The sequence below is a fragment of the Thermobia domestica genome, chromosome 16 (genome assembly GCF_964235325.1).
Source record: "Thermobia domestica chromosome 16, izTheDome1.hap1.1, whole genome shotgun sequence".
Taxonomy (NCBI): domain Eukaryota; kingdom Metazoa; phylum Arthropoda; class Insecta; order Zygentoma; family Lepismatidae; genus Thermobia; species Thermobia domestica.
In genome coordinates this window covers 33,185,565-33,212,389 of record NC_137469.1, presented here as the reverse complement: position 1 = coordinate 33,212,389, position 26,825 = coordinate 33,185,565, and the positions used below count along the sequence as shown (strand labels likewise).

The 26,825-nt window shown below is 37.6% G+C and overlaps 1 protein-coding gene across 1 annotated transcript in view; it reads left to right on the top strand.

Annotated features, from left to right (window-relative positions):
• The window catches only part of LOC145672742 (uncharacterized), a 34,039-nt gene extending 7,214 nt beyond the window's left edge, over positions 1–26,825 (top strand). Inside the window, exon 2 of the mRNA XM_081741915.1 lies at positions 24,837–26,825. Within this exon, the coding sequence (XP_081598041.1) occupies positions 24,861–25,325 (465 nt within the window). The 5' untranslated portion in view covers positions 24,837–24,860 and the 3' untranslated portion in view covers positions 25,326–26,825. The remainder of the gene's footprint in view (positions 1–24,836) is intronic.

Below are 26,825 nucleotides of genomic sequence, written 5' to 3'. Positions count from 1 at the left end.
AGACCAAGTGTGATTTTGATTATGGTATTTCATACTATACGGAAAGCTAGAAAATACGCTCATCGCTACTTGGTGATCACCAAAACAAGGCCAAGAGCAAGATTACTATGCAATTCGTCTTGCATATCCAATCTTTATCTTGTTCTTGTATCGATGTCCTTGGGCTTGGTGAAATAAAATGAAATATTCACTTTAAGCAGGGGTGTAGCCAGCAGGTTCGTGTAGGAAGGGCCCGTCGTTTTTGAGGGGGGGCGGCTACAATGTACAAAGCAAAAAATGTGTTGCTGCTAGTGTTTTTCAGGCCTAAAAGAAAGGAAAATTTTGGTTTCCTTCTGGAAAACTAAAAACACTATTTTATCTTATTTATTATTATTATTATTATTATTATTATTATTATTATTATTATTATTATTATTATTATTATTATTATTATTATTATTATTATTATTATTATCCATAAATTAGGTCTATATTCAAGATAGTTTTTATTATGCTTAATCAAGAACTACTGCCCGGGACCAAACGCTATACTTTTGTGCATAACTATAAAAATAACCAGAAAGTTCTGTCCCTTTTCGTGGAAGTCTGTGTTCAATTGGACCTCACACCGTGAGTTGAATGCGAGTGGAGATAAGGCGAACGTCAGTTGTTGGTGTGGGTATATCCAACATACTACCTGGTTGTGGCAATTCAGATACACAGTGAACTTGCGTAAAGACAGAGGGAACATGGGACATCCACAGAGCGTCATAAGAGCATGTATGCTGAACGAGTTCAAATGGAGGTCAAACGCCGCTGTAGCGGGACAGAAAATATGCCAGGCCTTTGTTGAGGGTGTCGTGACGACGCGGACAGTGCAGCGATGGTTTAACCAGTTTAAGAACGATGACCAAACACCCGAAAACACCACATGCCAGAAGACCAACACATGTACGTACAAAGAGGAACTGGGACTACAATTCAGTGTGTGGAGAAACCATTCGGCAGCACATCCATCAAGTTGGGAAGCACTACAAGTTGGGTCTCACATGTTTTGACTCCGGGCCAGAAGGCAACGCGGCAGTCCGAAACGTTTATTTACTGTTTCGGAGCCATTTCTGGACAGGGCGTTGACATGTGATAAAAAGTGGGTCCTATACGAAGCTCCACGGCGCCGTCATCATTGGTTAGCGTCCCATGAACCGATTTCAAAACAGCCGAAACCAGCACTGTACCAGAAGAAGGTCCTTCTGTGTGTTTGGTGCATCGTGCATCGGGAACTGCTACCAGCTGGTCAGAGTATCAATGCAACTGTGTAGTGTCAGCAGTTGAGCTGTGCTCAACAAAAACTCAAAACTCTGGAGCCATCACTTCTGAATTGCAAATGGGTCCTCGTTTACGGGACAACGCTAAGTCCCACGTGGCTAGGATGACTCAGGACACCATTCTCCGCCTTGGATGGGAAACAATATTGCAACCACTATATTCCCCGGGTATTGCACCGTCCGATTATTACCTGTTCCATTCTTTGGACAATCACCTTAGAGGCCGCCAATTCAAATCCCTAGTAAAAGTCCAAAATGCACCTGATACCTTCTTCGTTTCACGGCCCACCAACTTCTACCGCGATGAATTCCATGGCCTTCAGGAACGTTTTCAGAAGGTCGTCGATGTTGATGGGGACTATTTTTGATCTTCCAGGTTAGGTGACGTATCGATGTTCGAAGGTGGTGGGTGAAAAAGCAACAAAACTTTTCTTGGTTACCTTTTTATTTAAATTTAAGACCTTGTATACAGAACCTATGTACACAAGATTGATTTTCTTTAAATTTCACTTAATTTCTTTATAGTTTCCTAACAAAAATATTTATTTATTATTCGTGACTAAAAAAAAAAAATTTATTACACTGAGTAGAAATAAAAAAGAGCGAATGAAATCCAAACTGAATAAAAACATTGTTCGTCACCAAATTTTCCATTCTCTGTCTTTTAAAATACTTGTTAAAGCATATAAAAATATAATGTACTTACAAATCAGTTTAGTACCTTTGTTTTATGGCTGTATTTATATCTTGTTAAAATGTTTGTCTTTAAACTGTCAAATATAAATCGCAGTAAATTGTGTAATCTGCTATCACAAAAATGTATCCTATTTTTCGATCGGTATGGAAAAACAATATTTCTCCATACTATTTTACCGTATATTATTAATTGTCAATAACTTTGTTACTTTTAAATGAAGGAAGCGAGATAATTTTACTATGATGTTTTTAAAGCTGGTCATTTGGGGAAGGGGCAGGAAACCATTTGGGGGGCCTGGACCCGATGGCCCCCCCTTAGCTACACCCCTGAGTTTAAGGTCCCTCGATTCTGCTTCGAGGCTAAGGGATATGGTGACCATGAGAAATGAATGAAATGGTGGAATGAAGAAAGTGGGAGGAAACAGGAGAACCCCGAGAAAACCCACTACACGGCGTTTCTCCACCACAAAGCCTACTTAACACAAGCTGGGATCGAACCATGGACACCATGCACCAGAGATGAATTCTCTACCACTGAGCTACCGCGGCCCTGCTTGGGCTTGGTCGTCCATATCCAATCTTTCTTTTGACCTTGCTTAAACAACTTCTAGTTTTGTTCTAAATCCAGACTCCATATTGGCGTAGATATTAATATTACAGTCGATTGGTAAAATCAATCTTCCACATTTAAAAATTAAAGTACATACAACTTCAAAAATAAGCATTTACCATAAAAACACTAGCTGCAAGTGTTCAAAATACATTTATGGCTTCTATAAAATCAATTGAAAATTGCTATTTTTAATTACGCAGGTAGTGTAAAACAGCAGTTTTCGACTCCAGCCGAGTTTAAGCTCAACCTAAACTTAGTTGACCAAAGTGAACTGACCCGACTTACCTGACCCGACAACCCGACCCGACTGACCCGATAACCCGACCCGACTGACCCGACCCGATAACCCGACCCGAGTTGACCCGATTGACCCGACCCGACAACCCGACCCGACCTGACCCGATTGACCCGACCCGAATAACCCGACCCGAGCTGACCCGACTGACCCGACCCGACAACCCGACCCGAGTGACCCGACCCGATAACTCGACCCGAGCTGACCCGACCGACCCGACCCGACAACCCGACCCGAGTGACCCGACCCGATAACCCGACCCGAGCTGACCCGACTGACCCGACCCGACAACCCGACCCGAACTGACCTGACCCGACCCGACCCGTAACCCGACCCGTTTGAGAGCACTACTCATGCTAACTAACTAACTCTATGGCCTATGGAACCCGGAGGTTCAGTGCCGCGTTCACAAAAGCTCTCCACTGACTTCTATCCTTAGCTAATTGGATCCAGTTTCTACTTTGTATTCCTATCTCTGCGAGATCCATCTTAATATTATCCTCCCATCTGCGCCTAGGTCTTCCTAATGGTCGTTTTCCTATGGGTCTACCAGTCAAGACTTTGAAAGCGTTTCTCCTTTCTTCCATTCTAGCTACATGACCTGCCCACCTAAGCCTCCTAGACTTGACGACCCTAACAATGTTGGGTAAACCGTATAAACTATGTAGTTCCTCGTTATGAAGCTTCTGCCATTCCCCATTCTCGTTCCTCTTGGGTCCGAATATTCTTCTCAGGATACTGTTCTCAAATACTTTCAGTCTATGTTCTTCCCTCAGAGTAAGCGACCATGTTTCGCAACCATACAGAACAACAGGCATGATTATCGTTTTATATATTTTAAGCTTCAAATTCCTCGACAGAATTCGCGACGACAAGAGATTTTGAACCGAATAGTAACACGAATTCCCTGCTTTTAGTCGACATTTAATTTCTTCGTGAATATGATTTTCGTCTGTTAATATTGATCCTAAATATTTGAAAGCATCCACTTTATCAAAAGTATTATTTAATATTTTAACGCCTCCACAATTTGCCGTATTACGGTCCCGACGCACTTCCATGTATTTAGTTTTCTCTGCATTTACTTCTAAACCCATGTCCCTGCAAGCGTTTAATAATATCTCTGCATTTATTTCTACTGTTCTCCTATCATCCCCTATTAAATTTACATCATCAGCATATGCCATAACCTGGTGAATGCCGTTCAACTCTAGGCCCTGGTTGCTATCTTTGATTTTCCTTATGGCGTATTCCAGCACAAAGTTAAATAATAATGGCGACAACGCAACTCCTTGTTTCAGGCCATTTTCGACGTGGAAGCTCGTGGACAAAAATTTCCCTACCCGGACTTTACTTTGGGATTCACTTAAACATATCTTAATTAATCTAATTAGCTTTCTCGGTATTCCAAGCTCTGTAAGAACGTTGTATAATGTTTCTCTCCTAACCGAGTCGTAAGCCTTTCTAAAATCAATAAATAGTTGATGTACCGGGGTATTGTATTCCCACTTCTTTTCGAGTATTTGGCGAATGGTAAATATTTGGTCGATAGTTGATCGATTTCGTCTAAATCCGCACTGATAATCTCCAATAATTTCATCTGCGTATGGGGTCAATCTTGCTAACAGAATATTTGAAAGGATTTTATAGGATGTTGACAGAAGAGAAATGCCTCGATAATTATTACAGTCAGTTTTGTCGCCTTTCTTGTGAATTGGAACAATGATTGATTCTTTCCACTCTTGTGGCAATTCTTCCTTGTTCCAGATAAGGAGAATGAGTTTGTGTATCTTGTTCCACAATTTTTCGCCTCCAGCTAAAATTAACTCAGCCGGAATTTCATCTACACCCGGAGATTTGTGTTTCTTTAATTTCTTTATAGCGGCTTCCACTTCTGTTCGATTGGGTTCTGGAATATACGGTTCTGCGGTGTGTATCTCCTTTTCTCCACGCACATTAGTTTTTGGCTGCGTGTTCAGCAAATCGTCAAAGAAATCTTTCCATCTATTTAAGAGGCTATCCGTATCAGTGAGAACTGTTCCGTCAGATTTCTTTAATATATAAGCACGAGGTTGATAGCCTTTCTTAAATTCGCTGATCCCCTTATACATGTCCCGAATATTTTTATTTTTACTATTATCTTCAAGTTCCTTAATTTTAGCTTTCAAAAAATCCCGTTTCTTTGTTCTAAAAGTTTTGGAAGTTTCCCGCCTGATATCTGCGAAATTTTGTGTAGTTATTTCATTCGGATTTTGTAGCCACCGTAATTTTGCCTGTTTTCTCTTCTCTACTAGTTTAATGCATTCTTGGTCGAACCATGGTTTGTTCCTACGTATTTCCGCGTGTCCCAGTTTTTCTATTGCTGAACTTTTAATGCTATCTCTAATTTCAATCCAAGTATCCTCAACACTAGTGCACTCCGAGTCTTCTAAAACCGAGAATCTATTCGAAACTTCAATCTGGTGTTCCTCTCTTACCTGGCTCTCTTCTAATTTCTTTAAATTAAATCTCTCCGTTTTCGGACATTGAGTATTACCTTTATTCAACGATAATCTCTCCCGTATTATCGCTGCTACCAGGTAGTGATCAGTGTCACAATCAGCCCCTCTAAACGACCGGACTACTCATGCATTGGTTGAAAGTATGAAATGCTACTCTCTGCAGCAGTGCACAATATAGCAACGTGTTTTGTCGTTTTTCTTCTTCCTGTCTGCTGCATCCACTTTTGGGACTAACAAATATGATTGCAACGTAATTTAAGCATGAACATCCGCAACGTAATCTAGGAGTAAGTCTGCGCGTCCCCATCTGGGATAGATTTTAATACGAGGCGCGTTCGAAAAGTAACTTCCGATTGATCACTGTGCGCATAACGAGCAGAAGTATTGGGACAACGCTACATCTTTGTATAGAGGCACGTGGTAGGTCAGTCTGCATCCAGCCGTGGTAGAGTGAAGGTTGTCTGATCACTAGTTCCACTTTGTAGCGTCTCAAAATGTATCCTGCAATAGAAAACAAGTACGAGGTACGAGCTGTTAGAAGTTTTCTTACGGCAAAATATTTGGCAGCAGCCATTCATCGGAACCTTTGTGCCGTGTATGGACCAAGTGTGATGAGTAAAGGAGTTGTTCGTGAATGGGGTAAAAGTGGACAAACAAACATTTGTGATCGAAGAGAGTGGCAGGCCATCAATGATCACTGACGAACTCGTTCTGAAAATTGATAGAAAAGTTCGTGAAAATCGACGTTTCACACTCTCTTAGCTTCCTGAGCTAAAGAAAAGTCAATGATGTGGGCCGATAAAAATTCCATGACGAGGAGCTGAAAGATATGGTCACGGGCTAGGCAAAGGCGGGAGATTTTTGTGCTAATGGAATTTCCAAACTAGCAAAGAGATATGAAAGTGCTTGAATATTTAGGAACTATGCTGAAAAATAGAGCAAAGCAGTAGTTTTCAGATGTTTATAATAAATTCTTCTTACCTACTTTGGTGTTTCATTTTTTTTAAACCAATCGGATATTACTTTCCGAACGGCCCTCGTAGATAAGAGCCGCGTCCGCATTTGGTGTGTATCATTTCATTGAATTGCATGGGAATGGTAAATCTTTCTCACCAGTCTACTCGAAAGTTAAAAAAAGGGGGGGACACAGCATTATGTTCGCCCGATCCGCTCAAACATCTAGTAACTGACAGGGAGAATTTGTATTAGTTTTACATTTTTGCAATGAGCAAAACTTTACGCGGTATATTTCGTTTATTGAGATAATTTATACCAAACAATGAACAACATATGGTAACTTTGGCAAATAACACCAGTTTGGTATTAACGCCATTTGAAACTTAACACCTTTCTAACGAACACATGTTTCGTAAGTCGATGACTCCCTGTTGCGTGGTATGCAGTGGCATTTGTTATTTTTGTATATAGATACACGAAACAGTGTTCAGTTAGGCTTTAATGAGACAAAGTATAGACATGGTAATTCTGTATCAATGGGAAAGGAGTGCAGATTTTCATTACGTCAAAAGAAATAAGTGTCCTGTTTATGTAACATTACTAATGGTATACGTCAATAGAGAGTTGGGACATAGATAATAGTACACGGCTGTTTCGGTTTAAAAAGGCTACTCGGAACACAAATCAATTGATTCTGAAAATAACGCCCTCATTGTGTCGAGAAATAACGCCACTCCATTTAACTGCTTATTTTGTTCTTTAACAGAAAATAAAATTTGTGTCCGAAATGTATTCTTTTGTGCCGAACTGGCTTGGGGGTGTATTCAAAGTTTCATGTTTTGTGCATTTTCTTTTCTATATGAAAGAAAATCCCAAAACATTCTCACGTCAAGCTAAGATGGCCATCCGGAATTGATTCACGTCAAGCTAAGATGGCCATCCATTAGAGTGTAAAAGTCGCTTGTGCTGCATGTTTAACATTTCCTGTGGGACTTTAAGATACCGGTTGAAACGAAAGCACTAGAAACCGTACGAAAACATGATTGCAGTTCTACATTGACCGGTGACTTGAAATAAAATTAAAACAGAATAATTCGTTTACATTTAGTTTATTAGTAACATATACCATGTTTGCAACAGCTGCCCTTTCCATTTTTTTCAAGTGCGAAAAAGCGCAAATTGACAACAAAGGAGAGGAATAGAGGTTTGCTTTGCGGGAACTATGAAGATTATTATTGTGATCTCAGAAGTCGTAACATTTGGATTCAGCTTATTGAATACAAACACTGATTTTACGAAAGTTGTAATTCTTCAGGTAACATTGTTAAATATGATTTGTGCACATAGTGTGATGTCAGTTGTGCAATGTTGTTTGATTCTGACGAATAGTGCTGCATAGATAGACAATTATGTTCCAATCAGGGCCGGCCTTAAGCCTATTGGACCGATTGCTCCCAATCGGGCCCCGTGCTAGTGCCGTCTACTCTACTCTTCAGTGCCGCTTTAACAGCATATTAGACCTTAGAGCAAAAAAGTGTCTTGTGGTCCCTATGACTAAATTTTGCTCCTAATACATGTAATTAATACATGCCATTCTGCTTACGGGCCCCCCAGCCAAGTGGGTGTGGTACTGTTAAGATGGCTCTATTACTCTCGGTTGTCAAGTACACACAACAACATATTGCAATACAGGTACATTCATGTCCAAAATTATTGTCGCATGTCTATAAATATGTTTTTGTGGGAATATAATTTGATAACCAATTCGCCCGGTATTTCTTATAATGTTTGTATGTGTATAATCGGCAAAGACGTGTATGTGGCAAATTTCATGTCACAGTAAATAAGAACATTAAAACGAAAATAAAACTTTCTTGTCCATTTAGCAACATTTTGTTTTACTCATTCTAATTTTCTTATTTATAATTCTTTTCCTATGAAATTTGCCACAAATATTCATTTCCCGACTATACACTTAGTATCAGTGTTAAAAGTACCCTGCAAAATTATTATCAAATTATATTTTTACAAGAAGCCAGTTATAGATATGCGACAATCATTTTGGACATGAGTGTACATCCATGAACTCCAAACGGGAGGGTATGACCTCTCTCTCTAACAAGTAAATGAATAGTTTGTATTAAGTTTCCGGGCATAAGCAAATATTTTCTGAATTTATTGCTGCAGTTGTTTCTTCTGTTGTAAAAATAGATACAGTATTATGTTCAGAGAGTTTTCTTCACGCCACTAACACAAACAAATTTCTTTACATACAGCCGTAAAAATATCGTTTTCTTTGAGTTTGTGTAAAAATGTATATCATTATTCTGGGTGCACTCTGTCTTTTATTTGAAAACCCCATTAAGTAAAAGTTCCTGGCGTTCTTACCGATTATGTCATGTGATACTACTGTGAATATCGAGATGGTATCAAATAAGTCTACCTCAGTGCGCCTTCTTTGCATATCCTTTTTCTTATTATGTCTATATTAAAAATACAAAACCAGAAGACAAACTTTGTCCTTTCCTACGAAAAAACCCGTGGATCCTTATTTTTTCGAAAAAAAAAATCAACTCAGGAAAACCGAATGTATACTAGTTCGTCCTGAATAGGTGTCTGCTTATGAAAGTTTGTCTTCTAACTCGAATAATCCAATGAAACATATTTCATCCATCTTCCATCAGTTCCTTAAGGTTTGTGATCGTCTCATCACCATTTCATTTTGTCTGCAGTCGATTACGATTTCAGGCTGATTATACCTTTCATAAGTAGCTACCTACGATGTTTTCACTAGAGTACATTAAATTTTTCTAACTTGAATTCTTTTCAAAAAGATACAACTGTTAAGAAATCTTTGAACCAACGAATTCATATCAATGTGCATTTCATTATGTCTTGCAAATATAAACTTATGGAAACATGCTTCACCATTGTATTTCTCGTAAAAATCTAGCACAATTTGATATATTACATGACCCCTTCCTATTTAAAAAAGTCGAACGAGATACAAGATGGCCGACTTCAAGATAGTGGCTATGATATGCATACCCTCAAATAGATGTCTACTTCCTCCCGGTGTCGGTTAATGCGTTTTTGTTTTTCATCCATTTACCCGTTTTACAAATAAGATGAACTTTTCAAACTTGAAAGACTTTGTTGTGGCTTATTCTGATCAATCAGGTTTTTGGTCGCTGCGGCTGTCCTTATGGACGGAAGCACTTTAAATTTTGCTTACGCTCGTTTCTTGACATTGCACACTTGTCTGCCAAGTATAGTCAAGAAACTAGAATTTGACATTGATAGGTTTACTTGTAAGAGAAGAAAACTATGAAATACTGGTACAGAAACTTCTTGAAAAGTTCTGAGGCACAGGGGTGAAACATGTATTTTAAAATTCATTCCCTGTCTGTGTTTTCATTTGAGTTATTTCTGGGAAAAAATTGCGCTCTAAGCAATGAACAGGGTGAGCGTTTTCCATTTTGCAGATTGCAAGGGAGTGGCTATGAAGTTAAATTTTGTGTGCTCTCCCACCGTGAATCGAGCTCACGACTGTGTACACCAAAGGCGCACGCGCTAATCACTAGACCAGCAGGGAGAGTGCAATATATATATATATATATATATATATATATATATATATATATATATATATATATATATATATATATATATATATAAAACTAACTAACTAACTCTATGGCCTATGGAACCCGGAGGTTCAATGCCGCATTCACAAAAGCTCTCCACTGACTTCTATCCTTAGCTAACTGCATCCAGTTTCTACTTTGTATTCCAATCTCTGCGAGATCCATCTTAATATTGTACTCCCATCTGCGCCTAGGTGTTCCTAATGGTCGTTTTTCGATTGGTCTTCCAGTCAAGACTTTGAAAGCGTTTCTACTTTTTCCCATTCTAGCTACATAACCCGCCCACCTAAGCCTCCTAGACTTGACGACCCTAACAATGTTGGGTAGGGTAAATGTGCAAGTAGTCGGCCCTTTAAGGGTGAATTCTTTTTCGAAAAATTATTACATGTAGATTTTCTCATCACATCATTTTCACATCGCGTAAGTACAACGAATAAAGCGTAAGACATGAATATATAACATGATTATGCGTGAAAGTAAACCATGAACTCGATTTTTAATAATTTTTCAAAATCACCTGTAAAAATCCAGTAGTCGGCTACCAGTTAAACCGATGTCAGCCAGTATTCACCCCAGTAGTCAGCCGCATTTAATATTACGGATATAGCATTTAATATAAAAGTAAATAAACGACATAGCCTACATAGGCTTAAATAAAACTCAGCTGTTACACAGGACACACTAAAACATTTGCGTAAATCTAAATAAAAGTACATAATATTACACTTTAAATAATAGCATTTAAAGTATACCTATTAAGTAACTTTCTAAAATAGGCTATACACAGGGCCGGATTTAGGGGGGTGCAAAGTTGCGTCGTTGTAAATATACACTACCTAAAGTGAGAAGCTAGCAGTGAGTTTTGCAAAATCAATAGTTTAAGTCAATTTTTTGAAGGTTGAAGGAAAAGAATTCATCGAGAGCAAATACTTAGCATTTCCAAAGGAATTCCTCATTCAGATCACAGATACCTAAAAGCATTTTAAAAAACTTAAATTTAATTCAAATGTACTGGTAGTCATTGGTGCACCCCCCTCAGAGAATCCTGGATCCGGCCCTAGCTATACAAACTTATTCAAATGAGCATAAGCTTATGTTCTTAAACAGACGAGAGTGCTTAACAAAGTATTAGTAATTACTAGACTTCGGATCGATATGCACTAATAAATGGCAAAATATGCATGCAAATATGCGCTAAAAATCACGAAAATATGCACTGAAAATATGCAAATATGCACTAAAAAGGATAAATATGCACCAATCAAAAGCTGAAGTTAAACGAGAAATTTTATTATCTTTGGAGAAAAAGTTGTATTATTTGAACTACGTATACTTGGTGCACAACTATGATGCATTCATGCTACAATAGACAACTATGTAGTTTTCGGTATTTTCTGGCAAAAGCCTGCATTTGTCACTCAAAATATTAGTGTATATCGAAAATGTTCCTTTCGTGTCACAGGTCGTTAAAGAACAGTATTTCAAAGAAGCAATGTTACTTGCCGATAAATCTGTAATTCGTGCGTCGTTGTTCCCAGGAACACTTCATTTGCATTAGACAAAAATTTTATGCCAGGTTTTTTCGCGTCTATTGACTGCTTTTCGCAAAAAATGTATGTCCGATTGGTCTTGGCGGAGCCTGTTTTGATATTGAATCAAACAGCTCAAATGCACTACAAAGTCCTAATCATCGGTCTTCTCATCTCGTTATGATCTTTGAAATTGAACTGAAATGAGTATTGATAAACGCAAGGTCGCTTTTAATGTTTTCAGTATCCACAGCTTCTTTAATATATTTGGTCTCTTCAGGTTCAAATAGCTCAGTGTTTAATTGAAATACATCTACCCCATATATTTATTTATTTATTTATTTACAAATAAAAAAGTAATGTGCCAAGTATTTGTGAATAAAGAATAAATATACTCAGAGGAAAAAAAACATAGGAAGATAGAATAAAATGTTATACATATCGTATTAAATTACAGTATTTAGTTATGCTACAAATTCATACAGATAATGTGAACAAAAAAAGCCTACATACATTTTCCAAGGCCAAGACAAAAAGTAGATGCTATTCCCTTTTCTGTGCTCGTCCCTCTACTTTTGGCTCTCTTTGATCTATTGTGTATATTAGAGAAATAGTTATTGGTTTGGAAATTCCTATATAAATTGCACTTCGTTCAAAAAGTTTCACGGTATCTAAGGCCTTATATGGCGGTGGATAAAATGTTAAATGTGTAGGGTAACAAGTAAATGAAGACCTTTACAGACAACGTAGTTAATATACCTAACCTCTCACAGAATGTCTAAAATTTTTCTAAACGCTGCATTCCGGAACTTGAAAATTTCCGTTAGAAAGTATATTTTAACATCCGTTGTTCGCAACAGGTTCCGACTAATCAAGATAATTTAACACTTTTTTTTTTTTTTTTTAACCTTTAAATTCATGGGACCGTGAAATATTTCCGTTTAGTAAGGGTCCTTTTTACTGTATTAAAAGCCTGTATTCAAAACCTTATGTTCTTGTTTAAAAGAAAATAAATCCACTTCAAATTACTTTTTGTATTCAATTATGTGTTAATCCTAGAATATTTTCTTCTAGCGTAATATTGCCCGTTTAAAACAGTAAGAATTTACAATGTATAATATTGATACTTTAAATGGAATAAACTGATTTGTGCGAGACGTGGAACATAAATGGGAAGAAGGTAAAGTTATCGAAAACATAACAGAAGACTTAGTAGATAAATTACGTTTCGAGAGACTGAGGTGCATATCAAAGCAACACAAGCTTATATTTAAATAATCTCAAACTCCTTACAGGAAAACTCGGAAACTTATCTCAAAAAGTAACTGCTGCGACAAGTTTTAGATTTTGTAAAGCAAATATTTTAATTAATTGTAGAGCATATTTTCAAAAGGGTTGTTCATTTCTTCCCGAAATACATTTTTAAAGGATTTCTTTGGAATGATCTCTGTCGAGTATTGAAAAAAAAAAGATTGTTTCATACTTGTAGAACTCCTTACCAGACTTGAAACTGCTATATAAGAAGGCCAAAAAATAGGGCGCTGCTGAAGTGTAAGCTTTTCCTGTCGAACAAAATGAAAATGTCCTTTTCTGAAAACAAGTATACTTAGTTTGAAAATATTACTTGTTTAGCACACACCCTTGCAAAATATATTTTCTCCTTGAATTGTTAACGTCTCTCGACCTCAATCCATTGTTTCAGAGGGTTCATTAATTGTAGTGCTACACCTTCAAATTTGAATTTTAACTAGCTCAGAATTTTGTCTATTTTTGTCCATTCAAGAAAAACTTTGTACCATTTAAATAAACGACGGACGACCATTTCAAAATTTGGGCCACTTCGATCACCTGTCGTACGACATTTCCAAATTCGAATTTTAGCTAGCTCAGAATTTTGTCCGATTTTTGTACATTGGTGAACCACGAAGAAATTTTTTACAATTGAAATAAACGAGAGAAGGCCATTTGAAATTTTGGCCACATCGCTCACCTGTAGTGCGACATCTTCAAATTCGAATTTTGTAACAAGCTTGGAATTTTGTCCGATTTTTTACATTCTTTAACCACCAACAAAAAGATATATACCATCCAAATGAACGAAAGAGGTTCATTTCAAAATTTGGCCACTTCGATCACATGTAGTGAGATATCTTTAAACTCGAATTTTAATTAGCTCAGAATTTTGTTGAATATTTGAACATTTTTGCCACCAAGAAAAAAATTTCGTACCATTCAAACAAACCAGGGACGGACATTTGAAAATTTGGCTACATCGTTCACATGTAGTGAGACATTTCAAATTTGAATTTTAACTAGCTTGATGGTACAAAACTCTATATATATATATAAAAAAAACAGTGAGAATTCTAAGCTAGTTAGAATTAGAATTTAAAGATGTTACACTACTGGTGAACCAAGTGGCCAAAATTTTGAAATGACTCTCCTTTGTTAATTTGAGCGTTCAAATTTTTTTCATCGTGATACAAAAATGTACAAAAATTGACAAAATCCTGAACTAATTAAAATTCGAATTTGAAAATGTCACACTACAGGTGATCAAAGTGGCCAAATTTTGAAATTGCCCTCCCTCTTTCTTGAATTTTACAAAAAAAAATTCTTATGTGGACAAAAATAGACAAAATTCTGAGCTAGTTAAATTTCAGATTTGAAGATGTCGCACTACAGGTCATCAAAGTGGCCAAACTTTTAAATGGCCCTCCCTCGTTTATTTGAATTTTCAATTTTTTTTCTTGGGTGGACAAAAGTGAACGAAAATTGGACAAAATTATGAGCTAGTTAAATTTCGAATTTGAAGATGTCGCACTACAGGTCATCGAAGTGGCCAAATTTTTAAATTGCCCTCCCTCGTTTACTTGAATTCTACTAAAAGATTCTTGCCTGGACAAAAATGAACAAAATTCAGAGGTAGTTAAATTTCAGATTTGAACATGTCGCACTACAGGTGATCAAAGTGGCCCAAATTTTGAAATGTTTTGTTAATTTGAATCGTACAACACTTTTTCTTGGTTGGACAAAAATTGGACAAAATTCTGAACTAGTTAAAATTCAATTTGAAGATGTCGCACTACAACTAAATGGACCCTATGTCAGGAGATAACTTTTAGAAGATTTTTCTTTCGGTATTTTTGTCCTGCCACAGAACCACACAATTTAAAATCCACACACACACACACACATACACAACGGTACCAACTTTAACTTCCGAGATGCAGTGTTGCCAGATCTACTGATTTTGCAGGAGATCTCCTGCTTTTTCTACGTTCTACTGATCTACTGCGAAAGAAAATGAAAAGTGAGCAATCTCCTGCTTTTTCCTTACTTCGAGAAGTTGAAGAAATATTATTATTATTAATATTGAATTTTCAATGTTTCCTCACATAAAAAGACGAAATTTCTCTGTTATAATACACAAAGCTCTGTAGAGCATATAGTTATAGAGCTTGACTGTATATAATACGAATCCAAGGAATACAACTGTACGTCATTCTCTATATGCATTATGGTTAGCGTTTTTATGACTTTCTGTAAGATTTACAAGTAAGTGTTGTTTAAATTGGGACTTGGGCTGGAAGAGTGGCTTAGATCGTTTCTCCGCGATCGTCAGCAAGAAATCGTGTTACGCCACGGTCACGTGTGACTGCACAATATAGCTACGTTATCGCTACGTGCATGAAAAGACATTTTCCCACTTTACTTTGCTCTTTCATTACGTTTTACTTCACACATGTTTGTATCAAATAGTATTAATATAAATCGGGATTTTCACTTTCATTTGCTCAACGTAGTTAATCGGAAATGAGTTCTGGATTGCTTGTTTTGACTACTGCCCTCTTAATAATGGCAAATTTTATTGCCCTCTCCCAGATTTACATACAAACGCCACCACTGTATGTGTCTACTGCTTTCTTCTGTTTTTTATCTTTGAATCTCCTGCTTTTCCAACTGACTGGTCTGGCAACACTGCCGAGATGGGTGACGTGGAAAGTTTGTTGTAGGTGATTTGACACCGTTATTTACAGCTTCTATAAAAAAAGGTGTCAATCATGCATCATTGCCAGGATGATGAATCACTCACCCCTTTCTTATTCTCCTTTTACATGACCTTGGAAGATATTCGAAACCAACAATGAACCATTTCAAGGTCTTGAGGCTATTTACATTAGAAACTTGGAATTCCATTTATGACAAAAGTTATTGCACATTAAAAATTATCAATTTGGTCGTTCCTTTAAATATGCATTTATATGCAATAATGACATAAACATGCACTAACCTCCGAAATATGCAAATATATGCACTATAAAACTCTACTATTTTACCCCAAAACACCTGAAACGAATTTCTGTTTAAAGAGCATATCAATATTACATCAGGAAAAAACATGCAAATATGCAAAAATCCGAAGTCTAGTAATTACACAGTCTCAAAAGTTTAAAAAACTGTCGAAACTAATAAGCTGTTTCATCATATCATAATTCTCTAAATAACACGAACTTTTTGTTACGTAACATCAGCATACTTTTTAACCATACGCAAGGCACACAAAATCTATCTCGGAAGCTTGAGCATATGATAACTTGTTCATAGTTGTACATTTTAGATGATACCAACGTTCACAGGAGTCGCAACCTACATTTTTAGGTTTATCATCTTCAACGTCACTAATTAAGTCTTCGATGCAAGCTGTATACTTAACATGGTCTTTAGATCGGTTTGATGATTCCCCTTCTAAATTATTCATATGCTCCTTTGGTCTTTGTGTTTTCGTTCTTTAGAAGATGGCTGGGATTTATTCTTCATTTCTAGTCTTCTTTGGTTTTTCTTCATCTTACGACATGTTTTCTATTCTTTGGTTCTTTTCTTCTTCAGTATTTTTAAATCCTCGCAGTTTCTTCATGGTCTTGAAGAAATCGCACTAAGTAGTTGTTTGCTGGTTAAAGGCACAGGGGTCTTGTTTTCTTTTATTTGTCCACACCAAAAGAGGTGTTCAAAATCTGGAATGGGACGTTCGTTAAAGATAAGTTGCTTCTTGGATTCTTAGAAATCTCCTCCTCTTCCGAATTGGATGGAACATCTGTGTCATGTGTTGCAATGTCTAATAATGGTAGTCTATTTCATCTGATTTAATGTTCTCATTTTCTTCGCTCTCGTTGGTCGGGTTCTGTCTTCATATTCCTTACTAGGTACTAACAAACCAGAAGCGGATATTTCATACGTCCTTGCAACCATATTTTCTAACACACCAGATGACACTTCAGTATTAACTATGGTACAGCTAAATATTGATCATCTTGTAGATTTGTGTTGATTTCGTCCAATGATGTGGAAGCAGTTGGAATTTGAAGATTTCTAGTTTCTGTCCCATCCGTAATAGTATCAGCAACAACAAATGTTTTCACATTTGCAATTTCTTCAAGAATTGGATCATCATTCATTTCTTTCTCCTCAAGATTAGTATTCAAACATTCAACGACTGCCTGCCCTTTATATTATAGAGAGATAATTCATAGACTAGCCATAAAAAATACAAGAATTGAAATGGCTGATATTATAAGTAGATTATTCTTACATGATGTAATTAGCGACCTCATAATAGTAATATATCATTAAATTGTTAGAAAAGTCTTATATGTATTAGTTAAAATGTCTCAGTTGTAGAAATGCGCATTTAAATTGATTGAATAAAAAGTGGCTGACTACTGGAATATATGCATCCAGTAGTCGTCCGTTGAAAGTAATGGGGGGGGGGGTGACCACTGGGAAATGAAATCAAGGGTCTTTTATCACTACTTCTTTGTCTCAAGTATGCTTTCATCTGCAAAAGTGGAAAATTCTAATGCGATAACGCAAATCATGCATATTTCCAATATTCAGCTCTCCTTGTATCTAGCTACGCAGTATCTTGTTTTGGGTCAACAACCACGAAATTTTTAACAAACTACATACATGCATGCATCTAGGAAAGAAATAACTCATACTATTTTACAATAATATAGTTTTAACTTTATTCTGAAGTTAAGTTTCTTCCTTATTTTTTTATTTATTTTTTTTTTCTTTCGTGCCACGGGATGTCATATCAAGCCAGAACACAAGAGGTTGACTACTAGAGGTCTGATTTAGGTTTCAGTTGAATATTTGATAAGAGGCTACCGCATGCTTATTTAATTGTTTGTTACTGAAAATGGCTGACTTTAGGCACACTCACCCTGTATATATATATATATATATATATATATATATATATATATATATATATATATATATATAGTGGCGGAACCAAGGGGAAGTATGGGGGCTATAGCCCCCCTTGACGCTCAGGTATACACTGGATAAAATGGACTTCAGTTCTGCTTTACACTGGATAAATCGGCAAAATATGGTTTAGGCCCTCCCTTGATCATATCCTGGATCCGCCCCTGTATATATATGTTGGTTCTACAGACCTTGGTGCAAGTTGTGAACTGGGAACCCGCAAAATGTTCCCAGTCGGGCCCCGCACCACCTAAGGCCGGCCCTGGTTCCAATGTTTGCAATACTGATACCAGCTACAATCTCAGCCACGTGTTCTGTTTTGGGTCATATCGAGCTGGATACCATGTTGCCAAGAACACTACTTACTTTGTATTAGAAAATCGAAATTGAGATATTCAATTCCAAAGTCAACGTGCTAATCACTTCGCTAAGCTGACAGTTACTTTTAGAGGGTAACATCTCTGAACATTAAGACTATTTGAAAGGTGGGCTTACATTTTAAAGAGGGTTTCAAACATTTCGTAATGCGTTCAAAGCTGTTCCATCGGGAAGCGTGCCACAGATGCAAGCTTCAAGGTAACTTTTACTAAATATGACAAATTTGTCTTCTCATCACTGCCAGATCAGTTGATGAATGTTTCATAATTTTATACTAAATTTCATTAACATTGAAGCGAAATATGTAAAATGATGTGATTGACAGTTTGAACTGACCACTATTCCGAAGCTGGCGGGGCAAAACTTACACCATTACGCAAAATCTATTTCAAATACAATATTTATTATACACTTCATTTTATTAAACTTGTTTTTATAGCAAATATAGCGATTTTTAAATATATCAGTTTCCTAATTAAATTTAACCTATAGATAATTGCGTATTACATAGCAGCTAATACTCATACTATGAAGTATAAAACAAGTAAACATTCAATGTAAATAAATACGAAACGTAAGATATTACAGATTACTGGACTTATGATTTAATTCAGTATTTAAGCACTATATTTTTTGGATCAAAAGATCCAATATATTTCAGGCAAAAACTTTCTTGTAGACCTTATATCTCGAGAACTAACAATTTACACAGTATGATGTGTTTATTCCGTAAAAAAAAAAAAAAAAAAAAAAAAAAAAAAAAAAAAAAAAAACTCGATTTAGGTGCCGTCCAAAAATTTTATGGCCCTGATCCACAAAATTCAATACATATTTCATTCAATCAAACATTTGCTTGCACGCCCCATATTTTGAGAACTACATATAGTGTAGCCAAGCCAAATTAACACTTTACTAGGCATGATATCATACCGGGACCAAGTACCTGGGGAAAACCTATATACCGTCTGAAAGCTCTTGCCATGAGAAATACGAAACCGTTTTCAAATCACGGGCAAACCCGCAACTAAACCCTATATGGGGCCGGTTTGTTGGTGTTTGTGACCCTATGTATGGCATATTCGATAGAATAAAAATGAATGTTACGATGCATCACGCGTAAGCACCTGAGCCTATCATGTTCCTTTTTGACTCATTGCTATAACGTCACTCGAGCAAGGGTTTGATAATATCACTTTGCACCCAGACGTACCCATTTGGTCAGTGTTGCCAACGAACTGTAAATATAATGTGGAAGATGGTTTTTGTACCACTGGATGTATATCTTTGAAACGTGGCATAAACATCATTCGTCATTGGAGAAAATATACTGTGGACGTATTCCTCTCCCAAGTACCCCAGTTTGTTAGTGTTGCCAACTAATTGTAGAAATAAGAAGTTCCAAAACAGGTTCCGTACGATGAAATGTTTATACATCAAGCTTGGCAGATACATTACACGACACTTTAGCGGAAAGACGTTGAGTGTTACCATCTTCCAACCATCCTAGTTTGTCAATGTTGCCAACCAAGCGTAAACATCATAATGTTGCAAATAGTGCTCTCAACGGGTCGGGTCGGGCCGGGTTGAAGACTGGCCGTGACCCGAATTGACTGACACGACCCGTGATCCGATCCGATTGGCCTGACCCGACAACCCGACCCGAATAACCCGACCCGAGCTCACCCGACTGACCCGACCCGAGTTGACCCGATCCGTAACCCGACCCGAGCTGACCCAACGTCGGGTAGGGTCAACCCGACCCGTTTGAGAGCACTATGGTCACGACACTGGGTGAACGCCAAAATGCACTCCCATTGGGAATTAAACCCGGACCACGTGTACCGAAGTCTTACACGTTAACCACTAGCTAGATCAAGCGGGGGATTTGTAGGCCTATATGCATCTTAATGAATATTTTGGACTTTTGAGGTTTGGTTATTTGTTTTTATAACTGATACCAGTGTCCGAAGTGGGAGAAATTTATTTATTTTTTTGGTTTAGTTCTATGTGACTAAATTTTTATTTAAGGTCAGTGTTCTCACCTGCTCGGTCGGCAGGGGATCTTCTCGGAAAGCAGTAGCAAGAGTCTCTTGGCGGAGACAAAAGGAAATCGTTTAACTACAATGAAGAAACGGGAGAACACCTGTGATTTTTTCCAACCCTTCAACTTTCATTCCAAAATAGGTTCTTATGATTCCGGGACCCGCGCCACTTTGATTTTTCTTTCTTGGTAATTAAAACGTATTTTACAGTATATATAGTTGCAAGTAAGAAGATACATAATATTAATTTTGTAATTTAAAATTTAAAAATACAGTATGATAATTAATTATGAAGTACTAATTTTATTTCATCACTTTCAGCCCAACAAATGAAATTCAAACAATTCACACCCTGGGTCTTTGTCATCAATACTGCGTCTTATTCTTTGTCTTGCACAGTCAAGTCTTGGTCCTGCAATTCGTAGTCTTGGTAGTCTTTCATGCTATACAAGAGCCAAGAATGATCGCCTTATCGGTACAAATGAAGACCAGGTGTGATTTTGATTATGGTCTTTCATACTATACGGAAAGCAAGAAAATATGCTCATCGCTACTTCGTGATCACCAAAACAAGGCCAAGAGCAAGATTACTGTGCACTTCATCTTGCATATCCAATCTTTATCTTCTTGCTGTATCGATGTTCTTGGGCTTGGTGAAATAAAATGAAATATTCAGTTTAAGGTACCTCGATTCTGCACCGAGGCTAAGGAATATGGTGACCATGAGAAATGAATGCAATGGTGGAATGAAGAAAGTGGGAGGAAACAGGAGAACCTCCAGAAAACTCACTACATGGCGTTTCTCCACCACAAAGCCTACTTAGCACAAGCTGGAATCGAACCATGGACACCATGCACCAGAGATGAATTCTCTACCATTGAGCTTCCGCGGCCCTGCTTGGGCTTGGTCGTCCATATCCAATCTTTCTTTTGGCCTTGCTTAAACAACTTCTAATTTTGTTCTAAATCCAGACTCCATATTGGCGTAGATATTAATATTACAGTCGATTGGTAAAATCAATCTTCCACATTTAAAAATTAAAGTACATACAAGTACAAAAATAAGCATTTACCATAAAAACACTAGCCGCAAGTGTTCAAAATAGATTTATGGCTTCTATAAAATCAATTGAAAATTGCTATTTTTAATTAGGCAGCTAGTGAAAAACAGCAGCTTTCGACTCCAGCCGAGTTTAAGCTCAACCTAAACTCAGTTGACCAAAGTGAACTGACCCGACTGACCTGACTCGACAACCCGACTCGAGTAGCCTGACCCGACAACCCGACCCGACTGACCCGACCCGACAACCCGACCCGAGTTGACGCGACCCGTAACCCGACTCGAGCTGACCCGACTGACCCGACCCGTTTGAGAGCACTAGTTGCAAATGACGTGCGTGCCATTGAACGAATATAGAACAAATGTAGCAGAAGCAGCATTCGACAATACAAACATAGTGTGAGCGTCTCCGTCTCCCAAGCACCCCAGTTTGTCAGTGTTGCCAACCAATAAGAACATTCAAGATTTTCGCATGAAGTCTACAGCATTGGCGGACATAATGAGACTACAACCATACTAGGTTTGTAGTATGTTAGTGTGGACCCACAAGCACCTATATTGTCAGTGTTTCTGCACAATTGCTTTCTACACGGTATGTCACAAAGAAGCTGCTATGACGACCAGATGCATGCATGGATCATCCAAATCTTTCTTACTATACGAGATCCTAACCTGTGCCGTTCGTTGTTACGTCGTCAACAGTCATGTCCTATGATATATGTTCAGCCGCAAGTTCATATTATTATACAATAGTAAAATACCACCAAGCTATATACTGCTATTTGTAAAACTTCAATTTTGAAAACGTTAGCAATATTGACAGAGTGGGGTGCTTAGGAAATGGTACCAACCACAGTATCTTTATTGTTGTGTCGAATGATCTTTATGCCAAGTTATGTCTCTATGTATGCAATGGTCAGGCAACCTTTCGAGAAAATGTATTTTAGAATGGTTGAAAACACTGACAATATGGATACTTGTGGGTTCACACTAACATACTACAAACCTAGTATGAGTCGCAGTCTAATTATATCCGCCAATGCTGTAGACTGCATGCGAAAATCTTGAATGTTCGCATTGATTGCCAACAATGCCAAACTGAGGTGCTTGGGACACGGGGACACTCACATTATGTTTGCATTGTCCAATGCTGCTTCTGTCGCATTTGCTCTATATTCGTTCAATGGCACGCACGTCATTTGCAATATTATGATGTTTACGCTTGGTTGGCAACATTGACAAACTAGAATGGTTGGAAGATGGTAACACTCAACGTCTTTCCGCTAAAGTGTCGTGTAATGTATCTGCCAAGCTTGATGTATAAACATCTCATCGTCCGGAACCTGTTTTAGAACTTCTTATTTCTGCAATTAGTTGGCAACACTGACAAACTGGGGTACTTGGAAGAGGAATACGTCCACAGCATATTTTCTTCAATGACGAATGATGTTTATGCCACGTTTCAAGGATATACATCCAGTGGTACAAAAACCATCTTCCACATTATATTTACAGTTCGTTGGCAACACTGACCAAATAAGTACGTCTGGGTGCAAAGTGATATTATCAAACCCTTGCTCGAGTGACGTTATAGCAATGAGTCAAAAAGGAACATGATAGGCTCAGGTGCTTACGCGTGATGCATCGTAACATTCATTTTTATTCTATCGAATATGCCATACATAGGGTCACAAACACCAACAAACCGACCCATATAGGGTTTAGTTGCGGGTTTGCCCGTGATTTGAAAACGGTTTCGTACTTCTCATGGCAAGAGCTTTCAGATGATATATAGGTTTTCCCCAGGTACTTGGTCCCGGTACGGTATCATCCCTAGTCAGTATGATGTGTTTATTCCTTTAAAAGATACGAAAACTCGATTTATTTGCCGTTCAAAAATTTCATAGCCCCTGATCTACAAAATTCAATATGTTTCATTCAATCAAACATTTTTTTTTTGTACGCTCCATATCTCGAGAACTACATATAGTGTAGCCAAACCAAAACTATTACTTAACTCAGTATGATGTGCTCACTCCGTAAAAATTACGAAAACTCGATTTAAGGGTCGTTCCAAACTTTTGTGGCCCCTGATCCAAAAACTAATTATTGGCCAAGATCACAATATTTTGATGCATTTTTTGGATCAATCCTAAAATGCTTGACCAAGATCGCAATTTTTGATCCATGTTTTGGTTTATTCCTAAAATTCGTGTTTATATGATTGTTCAAATCATTTATAAAAATGTAGTTATGAATTATACAATTTTTTAAAAATGAAAAATGCAAACATATATATGTATTCAACTCAGAAATCTGTTCTCATTATAACACTGTTAACGTTTCTCTTTTTAGCGTCTTCGTATATAAATGCTTTATATGGCAAATAAGTGTGACTGAACTCTGAAACGTGACAGTTCATCTTATTTTGTTTTTTCAAACACTTCAAAATATAACTCTATATTTATAAAAAGTTACCCCTATATTAAAAAAGAAAGAATCTTCTACAGTCAGACTCAAACTGTCGCCCTTTGATTCTAGAATTTTAACCGCATTATTGAATCCATTTGACGACGGAGGCAACTTATGAGAGAAGCGTTATACTATTACTAATAGTATCGCTGCAAACTCAAGTTCACACTTGGGGTTTTAGATAGCCATTTTCTTTTTTTAGTAATTTCAGTTAAAGATAATGATTGATTTTGGATATTGGAACTGTGCATGAAGTGTGAATTGTATACTGATTGCAGAATACGTAGTTTTCTGTTCAGTTCATGTTTCTGTTCAAGTACTTCACATGTTAGTGAGTGTTCCTAATACCTGTACACTGTGTCGAGTCACTTTCCCCCCTAATTTCCCCCGGAATATTCTTTGCGTAATTATTTGACTGACTAAGGATTCATAACAATAAAGATATTTTGGCTATAATGTTCTTATTTTGCTTTATTTATTCTAAAAAAAACATAAATAATTATTCATTACTAAATTACTTTGTTCAGGAAAGCACAGAAAACCAATAATATATGAAGCAAACCGAGTTATTAGTGAAAATGTAGATGTTACACTATATTCTTTTTGTTTTGCGGATGAATGTACATAGACACGAACAAGGCTAAACGTTAACCTTCAACTCAACGAAGAATTATACTGCACAATAAAACCAATACGTGTCACACTGTAGCCAGTTGTTGTGCCATAATACACTAGGGACAGACTTTTTGAACGCGCTGTATGAGGGGTCTTTTCGCTAATTCCCACCTAATTCGATTTTCTGATGAACAAACCTCATCATCAGAATGCTATCAAAACCTTCCTCCCACTGAACATAGTTATATCTAACTACCACTAATTACAAACTTCTGAAATAGCAGATAAGTGCACTAGGCCTGAACCCCAAGGCATGCAGGGGGTATAGTGATATTTTAGTGACATCCACAAACCTAAAGCCAAAAACATTGCTATCATTTTACATAAATCTCTACTTGCGTGGCCACAGTGATTTAAAGCGCAATCATTAATACATGTTTCTTTTAATTTCCAGAGTCTTCCATATGCGTCGCAGATCATGACCAGTGTAACCGATTCTCCGCCAGTAGAGAGCTCCACTTTTCCTCTAGCTTCTGAACTCTGTCGTAATATCTCTATGTTTTTGTACGAGAAACTAAAACCTCCTGAGCCATATGACGACAGCGCCAATGCCTATCTTTATATAGTTTTCGTTCTTCTGTTCTACGCTGCAAGTATTGTGATATTAATGGTGAAGTATATCCGACGGGAGAAAGAGACAAAGAGTTTGCAATATTACTATGACGAATTTGTGAAACGTGAAGCTTTCCAATTGTGTTTATTCGATAAAACAGGGAGAAAGCTTCAATATCCGTTTATAGACCAATTAAGTAAAGCAGAAGCATCAGTGTCGATTCCTGGACAGGCACGAAGACTGAGTAATTCTGTTGATGTTGTGGCCGGGTGTAGCAACGGTGCTAAACCTAAAGTGACTATAAGTGTAATTAATGAATCTGGTGTGTGAGTCCTCCAATGAATTAATTTTGATTGTGTTTACTATAAGTGCGTCAGTAACTGAAGGATTTGAAATTAGGAAAGATAACTAAACCAACGTAACCTAAATTTCTGCAACAGTATAATGTTTGTATATTTCGTACTTGCCATCTTCTTTTACGCCATCAAGGATTTCACAGGAGCACGCCCCTCTTTAAATTTTCTTATCTCAATAAATGATACTTAACATTGGTCCAAAATGTATATGCACTGACCAGCCAAAATATTATACACATCTCCTACTTTTTGAACAATGTCATTGGACTGACGATAAGAGGTACGGGAGCCCGCTGAATCGGTCGCCAGACGGTGGTAGAGATCTCGCTTGTTCAGTAAGTGTGATACTTGTGCGTAGAATGGGGAAGTCCGGCTATATATCAGACTTGATTGGGACCAGATTGTGGTGGCCAGACAGCTGGGAATGAGTACCTCGGAAACAGGCAACTGAGTTCAGCAGGATCCTGGAAAGGGACGGTGAATCCAGCACCAAATCACAAAACATGGAATGGCCACACCTCATTAAAGATGTCAGACATGGTAGACTGTCAAGGTAGGTGGAACAGGATAGGGTGCAAACTGTGGAACAATTAACGACAGACATTAACAGACTTAAAAAAAGCACGCACTTCTCTGGCATACAGTTTACCGTACACTGTTGGATATGAGGTACCTCAACTGAATTCCGACACGTGTAGCAATGGGCACGTGCCTATGGTTATTGGGCTGCAGACGCAAGTTAGATGGTCCGGTGAATCAGATACTGCCTTCATTACATCGATGGCTGGGTCAAAATCCGTCGTCTTCTAGGGAAACAGCCGCTCGAGACGTGCACAGTAAGATGACGATAGGCCGGTGGTGGCACAAATATAATTTTGGGGGATTTTCACATGGTCATTCATGGGCCTAGTAGCGCATGTGGAGGGCACCATGACGACTTCTTGGTATTGGCATATCATTGCTGATCACATATACCCATTCCTGTCGGCTATTTTTCTAACTGGGAACGACATCATTCAGCAGGAGAACATTCCTAGCCACAACTCAATGTTGTGCTCTAAGTGATTCGGGGAGCATAGTGATGAATTTCAGTCACTGCAGTTGTCCTCCTAACTTACCCCGATCTTAACCCAATTGAACATATTTAGAATGTCATTGAACTTTAGATCCGAGCTCATCGCCCCCCCCCCCACGGTATTTATAGAAATTAAGTGATTTATTTGTGCGTCATGCGTTCAGCCACCTACCAAAGTCTCATTGTTTTCATCGTTGCTGTCTTGAGAGCCAAAGATGAACATACCAAATATTAGGTAGATGGTTATAATGTTCTGGCTGGTCAGTGTAAATAAAATATTTAAAATATGGTGAATTTCTCTAAACTTTCATGCTGGCTATCTGCCTTTTCCTTCAATTACTAGTATGCTTAGAGTAAACACTTAGGTTTTACTTTTGGAAATTGTCCTCCGTTCATTGA